At 44.4% G+C, this 7,601-nt stretch overlaps 1 protein-coding gene across 10 annotated transcripts in view; it reads right to left on the bottom strand.

Annotated features, from left to right (window-relative positions):
* Nucleotides 1-7,601, bottom strand: part of Fry (FRY microtubule binding protein) — a 398,256-nt gene that overhangs the window by 208,275 nt on the left and 182,380 nt on the right. Inside the window, exon 1 of one of the 10 annotated variants that reach the window (XM_029533780.1) lies at nucleotides 3,326-3,691. The exons of 8 other annotated variants lie outside the window; for them this stretch is intronic. In XM_029533780.1, coding sequence (XP_029389640.1) covers nucleotides 3,326-3,386 — 61 coding nt within the window. In that variant the 5' untranslated portion in view covers nucleotides 3,387-3,691. Of the gene's footprint in view, nucleotides 1-3,325; nucleotides 3,692-7,601 lie in introns of those variants that run through there. One more of the 10 variants, XM_029533781.1, reaches the window with a different exon arrangement.

Genomic DNA, 7,601 nt, shown 5'->3' with positions numbered 1-7,601 from the left:
AAAAAAACAAAAAACAAAAAAACAAACAAAAAAAAAAACAAAAAAACAAAAACAAAAAACCAACCAACCAAACAAAACGAGTGGCAGGTGGTATTCTGCTTGCTGCTGGTCTTGGCTGTGTCTATAGGCAGGCGTGTGTGTGTGTGTGTGTGTGTGTGTGTGTGTGTGTGTGTGTGTGTTCTAGGTCTGCGTAGAATATGTTTATGCTGCAGGTACTAAAAGGCTGCAGATGCTGAGTGACCAGAGCCATTCACAGACAGTTATCCGAGGGCTGCCAGATGACCAAGTCGCTTTTGGAGGTATCTATTAGGCACATAAGTCATCAAGCTTCAAGGGCAAGAGATGAATCATCGGTGGTCCATTATATAAACATACCAAGACTGTGCACAAGCTGTCTGTGGATCTACACTGAATATGTCAGCAGCTGCCATGTTTTCCCAAACAAAGGCTGTAAGTCGAAGAGACAGTAGTGGCTATATTAATAGTATATGTACTTTAAAAGTATATAACTGTGTACAGGCACAACACACATTACAATGTGCATTGCAGTGTATGTAATATAAATGCACCTAGGTGTGCAATAACATGCATATGCAATTGTGTTGGAGAAAGCTATGCTACATGAACATTGTATAATACATGGGACCACAAAGTCTACATTCCAAACGTCTACAGCATATGTGTTTCCACTGCATTGGATACAACAGAAGCTCAACAAATTGGGCTGGGGAGATGGCTCAGTGGTTAGTGAGGAGCACTGGCTGATCTTACAGAGGCCCTGCGTTTGTTTCTCAGCATCCGCATGATGGCTCACAACACCATAACTCCAGTTCCAGGGGATCCATTACACATCACTATAGGCTGGTTTCTGTTTCATTTAACATCAAACTATTTAAGAAATATTTGGTTCATATGATCTTTTTTCTCTCTGGGCACTGCACACATGTGGTACCCACCTACACAAGCATGCAAGACATTCATATATCTATATAAATAAAAGTAAGTAATTTTAGGCTCTATTAATTATACATCACTTTTTAAATGTTTCAATGACTATCAGATTCACTTAATACAGCCTAACAGATGTTTATAATCTAAGATGGACCTAAATCTATCAAGGCACCGAAGTGGATATGTTGATACGGAGCCCCTCTAAAAGTAGATTTTATGTATTATGACAAGAAAGACAATTGAGCTTGGCATGATGATGCGTACATGTAAGTCCAGCAATCCAAAGCTGAGGCAGGAGGTTGGAGAGTTTGAGGCCAACATGAGTTAGATAGTGAGATTCTGCTTCCACAAAAAAACCCAAAATGTTGGGCATGGTAGCTCATGCTTGCCATCTTTGAACTGGGGACACTGAGGCAGGAGGATTGCTGTGAGTTTGAAGTCAGTCTAGGCTACAGAGTGAGTTCCGGGCTAGCATGGGCTACAGTGTGAAACCTTTACCTCAACAAACCAGGACTACAACCAAAACCACCACCACCGCCACCACCACCACCACCACCACCACCAACAACAACACCAGCAACAACAACAACAAAAAAAAAGGAAGGAAGGAAGACAAACAGAAGGAAAGACAGACAGACAGGCATGGCAAGACAAGGAGTGATGAGCAAAGAGACCATGAAGAAAAGGGCTGCCCTGTTAGGAGAGTCTGCAGTATGACCAGGAAGCCACACCATAGAAATCTCAAGCATTTCACATGAGCCCTGTCAAGATGTAGGGTTTTAGAGGGATTTTAAATTTTTAATTAAAATGCCCCCAATTTTGAAGTTTATCCCTTAACTTATGTGCCTATCATATATTGACAAAATTTTCAAAGGAGAAACTTCTATAATTCATACCCCAGAGACCACAAAAATGAAGAGGCCAAGTAATGCCTAGAGGAGATTTTATTCCTAGAAATAGAAACATTATCATCATATCCAGGTATCTAACAGGATCAGTATAGACGGCATTGCGGAATAATTACAAGTCATTCAGTCTCCCAAATCTTTCATAAGTCATTTTTAGTAAACAAACCATTTCTCCTCTGTTAGAGCAATGTGCTCCAAATGTGTCCCACTTACAAATTAGCTTTTCCTACCACCATTAGAGTGTTACACCATCCAGGATGCATGAAATTAACTTTGTCATGGGAGTTTCATCTCATTAATCTTTTTGGAATGGTTATGTGATATTTAAATTTTCAGTCCAGGGAGACTAGAAGATGGCTTATCTTATAAAAGTGCCTGACATCAAGCCCAATGATCTGAGTTCAACTCCTGGGATCCACATCATAGAAGAAAAGAATTACCCCCATACTGTCCTCTGGCATCTACATAATGAGCACACATACATGCACATGCTCTCTCTCTCTCTCTCTCTCTCTCTCTCTCTCTCTCTCACACACACACACACACACACACACACACACAGACAAATAAAGCAATAAATGTACTTTTTAAAGGCTCTTAATGTTGAAGAGATGGCTCTGTGGTTAAGAGTACTGGCTGCTTTTTCAGAGGACCGAGGTTCGGTTCCCAGTACCCTGTGGTGGCTCACAGCCCTCTGTAACTCCAGGTCCAGGGGATATGATGCCATCTTCTGATCTCCCCAAGCACCAAGCACACATGTGGTGCACATATATATTTGTAGATGAACACTCATAGATACGTATAAAAAAAGATACACTTTTAAAATCCAATCTAGAGAGAACATATCCGACAAAGGAATGGTTGATATGCAGTTTGGACCTATTTAATGTTGACCAACACAAACCATGATTTTAAATTCATTAAGAAAAAAGAAAAAAGAAAAAAGAAAAAAGAAAAGCATTTTATGTTTTAAATGCTGGAGAAGGCTAAGTCAGAAAGCACAGGGAACAGGAGAAATTTAGGGTGCTTTCCACATTTAGAACAAACCGGGGGGATTTACACAAGTATTTAGAATATATCAAGCTTATACTAAAATATCAAATTCTGTAGCATCAACGATTTCCCAAATACTTAACTGGTTGTTCCCTTGGGGTCAGCCATTTTCCAGTACAACCACGTAAAACCTTTTAGTGTCGTTTGTATGTACAGAAAAATCCCTATCACATCCCAGGCGCTTGTCCATGGAGCCATACAAAAGTAGAACTCTTTTACTCCTGAGATGTTCCAGACCCAAACAGAAGGCCTGAGAGGCCTTGGTTCCTGTCTGAACAGCCATGTTCTAAGTCAGTCCCTGTGCCTGGAGGGCAAGTCTCCCCTCCCCCGCCCCTCCCCCCAAGACAGGGGAAGCCGCCATCTCCCAGTGTGAAAGCTCCCCACCACCCCACAGAAGAGCCCTTCAAACCTACCCAGACCTTTGATGAGGCTGATCACACAGGATCTTCTCCAACAAGCCGTTGTAATCTCCATGGGCCTGAAGTGAGATCCAAACGGCCCAGACGAGCAACTCGGACTACGTTTCAAAGCCAAAAAGCCTAACGATGGGTCCCATGGTCGCGCTGCTCGCAGCTATCATAGGGTCCAAGGTGGATTTTTCGTCGGATGAGGGAAAACCTACAGTAGAATAAAACTAAAACAGGCCTTCCCTCCAGGACGGGCTGTTCATACCAGCTGCACAGTGAGCTATAACTCTGAGTGCCCCGTCTGTCTATATTTATCCACGGGAACATACTATACTGACAGATTAGCGAAGCCGCTCCGGGCACTCCAGGAACATGAGCCTGACCCACAGTCCACGCAAACCAGATACACGTGCCGCCCCGCAGAGCCTGCTGGCACGGCTTGTGTCTCCTGGTGCTGGAGAAACCTCCTTGGGGCAGAGATAAGACAGTGTGGATGAGAAGCGGTTGCTCTGGGAACCAGGGCCTCTGGGCTACAAGTAGAAACAGCTTGAAACAGCTTGCATTTGTCCAGACAAAACTCAAAGTGGAGAGAGAATTCCTGCTGGAAGCCAAGAGTCGGCGAGAAACCACACGCCCCGGAGGGAAAACAGACACCTGTTGATGCGACTTGTAAATTTCAAAGTGATTGGCTTCAAATATGATGATGATGATAATAACAATAGTAATAATAATAATGAAGCTAGTATTTACTAATATTAAGTGTGCCGCCTCAAAAGAAACCAGCAACAGGCTAACGAGACAAGGCGTAAGGGAAGTAATTGTTTTTGAGACGGGTTTCCCTATGTAGCCCAGGCTGTCGTGGAACTCAATATGTAGACCAGGCTGGCCTCGAACCCACAGAGCCTGTCTGCCTGAGCCTCTTGAATGCTGGGATTAAAGGCACCAACCACAACACCCCAGGCTATACAAGATGATCTCTCAATAGCATTATTCTCAGAAGAATTCTATGAGGTCAATGAAAATCCTCCCCAACACAGACACAGCTGCGGAGAAGAGCCGGAATCCCAAGTCACTTTCTATTCTTGACTGGGACTAATTGAATGTTTTTCTTCAGTAATGGAGGCTGGAATTACAAAGCAGCATGGAAGGAGAGGGGCCGGAGGAAGCGGACACATTCCCTGGGCAGGGGAAGAATGTCCCATTACCAAAACGGACACTTAGAGTGATCCCGGAAAGGCCAACGCCAGCAGAGATGCCCCCATGTCCCCTGTAGCCTGCATACTTGGGACTCAGAGTTTATTTTTATAGAGCTGACCGTGACGGCAGTGTGGCATCGGTGACACCTGATTAAAGAATCCAAAATAATTTGAAGACAACACTGTCCTGTGGAGGTGTCTGTGCGTGCCAGTTTGAAGTCTGAGTTTGTTCTTTCAGTTCCTAACTTGAGAATCCGGTTTGTTTGTTTGTTTGTTTTTGTTTTTTTTAAGTGTTGTTTGTAAGCCTCGGGGCTCTTGTGTTATTAGACTTTCAAGTGATAAGATCTGTAATTCAATTCCAACAGTGGACACAGAGGAAAAATGACTTGTTTATTTGTCTGCTTGTTAAGGTGGCTCCTGTAGCCACAGATGCCTAGTTGGCCTTGGGCTCATTGTACAGCCTCCAGTGGCTTTGAATTGAGGATTCGCCTGAATTTTCTTTTCAAGGGCCAGCTTTTTTTTTGTTTGTTTGTTTTTTTGTTTTGAGACAAAGTATGTAGCTGAGGTTAGGCTCGAACTCCTGATCTTCCAGCCTTCGCTTTCCAAACACTCAAGGTCACAGCCATGCGCGGCAAGCCTAGATTTTTGTTTCTCGAGACTATCTCATGTTATGTAGGCTGATCTCAAGACCCTGATCCCCTGCTTCTGTCTCCCAAGTGCTGGGTTTACAGGGTGGTACATAACTCTTGGCTTATCTTTGACTCCTTGTGCAGATGCCAATTACCCAACATAATAAACCAAAGAGAGAAACAGGCTAATCCCCAGCCCCGTGTGTGTGTGTGTGTGTGTGTGTGTGTGTGTGTGTGTGTGTGTGTGTGCGTGTGTGTGAGTGTGTGCACGTCCTATTTCACACACACATGTGTGTGCACGTATGAGCTTGAGTGTCGAAACCTGGAGGTCTATGAGCGTTGTCCTTTTTCCTTTCTGAGATAAGATATCCCACTGAGCCCGGAGTTCACTGATTGGCTAGTCTGGATGGCTACTGAGCTCCAGGGATGTGCCTGCCCCCCACCCCTCACTCTTTCACCTCACCAGCACGGGTTACAGAAACTCATGTCTCCGTGTCCAGCTTTTTCATTGTGAGCTGGAAGTCTGAACTCAGGTGCTCATGCTCGCCCACCAAGCCCTTTAATGGCGGGGTGGAATCCCCTTAGCCAATAGGAAGGGAGCTCTACCTTTCACGGTGGAACTGAACTTGATTTGGACCCATATGCTTCCCATATAGTAAATGGAAGTCTTTGCTGTGACCTTAGAAGACAGGCAACGGCCACTTCAGTGGGAGCTGATGGGAAAGACTAAAAGCCACTGCCCAAGGTCAGGATGCAGATTGGCTTCAGTATCACTATATTCGTTGATTTTTATATTCTATCACCTTGCTTTCTTCATATGAATTAGAACTGCTAAACAACAGTCATGTCAGAGTCCTGCTCTAAACGCCAGGCATGGCAGAGTCCTGTTCTAAAGGACAGGCATTGCAGAGTCCTGTTCTAAACGCCAGGCATGGCAGAGTCCTGTTCTAAACGACAGGCATCGCAGAGTCCTACTTAAGAATCTGTCTCTTAGAAGTTTTAATTTTTTTAAAGGCAGAAATGTCCCCAAAATGAAACCCAGCCAGCTGGCGTCCAGAGAGTGCCACATACTTTTTGAGAGGTCTCATTATATAACCCAGACTACCATTGAGTTCACAATCCTCCTGCCTCAGCTTCAAGAGGGATGGTATCACAGGTATGGGCTATCATGTCGAGCAAGAACAATTTCTTTGATGACGTCCTCCGTACCTGACCTATTCCAACTTACCTCCCCTCTTCCTCCCTCCCTCCTCCCCTCCCTCCCTCCCTGCCCGCCTTCCTTTCTCCTCTAGCACTCCCACCCACCCATCAGCCTTCACCTCACTATGTACCTGAGGGTGGATCTTGGGCATCTGATGTTCCTGCCTGCATGTCTAAGCACGGAGATCATAGGTGTGACTACCCCAGTTTGAGTATTGCTGGGGACCGAACCCAGGGCTTCATGCAACCCAGACAAGCAGTCTACCACCTGAGCCACATCCACTGCTCCATACAGTCATTTTCTCCTCTACAGACAATACTAAGAAGCCCGTCCTCCAGCTGCGGTGTATGTTGAACTAAACAACAAATTACGGGGGGGTGGGGAGGGGGGGAGGGAGTGGAGGGAGAAGGATGCTGACAGGGTAAGGAGACAGCTGTCCGACTGTCAGCAGATGGCCAGCATTGATAATAAAATCAGAAGACAGGAAAAAAAAAAGCAGATTTATAGCCCATGAAGAACAGCAACCTAAGTACATTTTAATAATCATAAAAAAAAAAAAGCCAGACCTTGTCAGTTCAAGAACCCTGGAGATAATGCATTTAAAAAAAAAAAAAACCTTTAATAAAAAATATGTCTGCTGTCCCGAATTGTTTGGCTGTAGATGGTTTTCTCTACTACTGATACATGGGGAAAACAGTGAAGCAATCTAGAAAGAACTCTATTTTAAGTCATTATTATACATTGAAATGATGTGACATTGCAAAGGATAAACCTCAGGAGTAGAAGAAACTAGGGTTGGAGAGATGGCTCAGTGGTTAAGAACACTGGTTGTCCTTGCAAAGGACCTGCGTTCGAATCCCAGCACCCACATGCTTGCTCACAACCATCTGTAACTCCAGTTCAAAGGAATCCAGCCCCCTCTTCTGCTCCCCAAGAGCACTGCATATAAGTAGTGTACATATGGGCAAACCACCATATACAAAAAATTAAAATGAATCCATTTTTAAGGCCTAGAGAAAAGGCTCAGTGGCTAACAGTCCTTGCAGCTCTCCCAGAGGACCCCAGTTCGATTCCCAACACTCATTCCACAGTTGCCCTCACATATTGGGATGAATGGCTTTAAAGGTTTTTTTTTTTTTTTCTTTAATCCTTAATCTAATTTCATAAAATTTTTCCTGTCCAGTGGCAACACTCGTGGGTAATCCTGGCATTAAGGCTATTGCGGCAGAGGAAAGTGAGTTCCAGGCCAGCCTGGG

This window comes from Mus pahari, chromosome 23 (genome assembly GCF_900095145.1).
Source record: "Mus pahari chromosome 23, PAHARI_EIJ_v1.1, whole genome shotgun sequence".
NCBI classification, from domain to species: domain Eukaryota; kingdom Metazoa; phylum Chordata; class Mammalia; order Rodentia; family Muridae; genus Mus; species Mus pahari.
The sequence above is the reverse complement of the archived record's forward strand: the minus strand, read 5'-3'. Positions and strand labels throughout refer to the sequence as shown.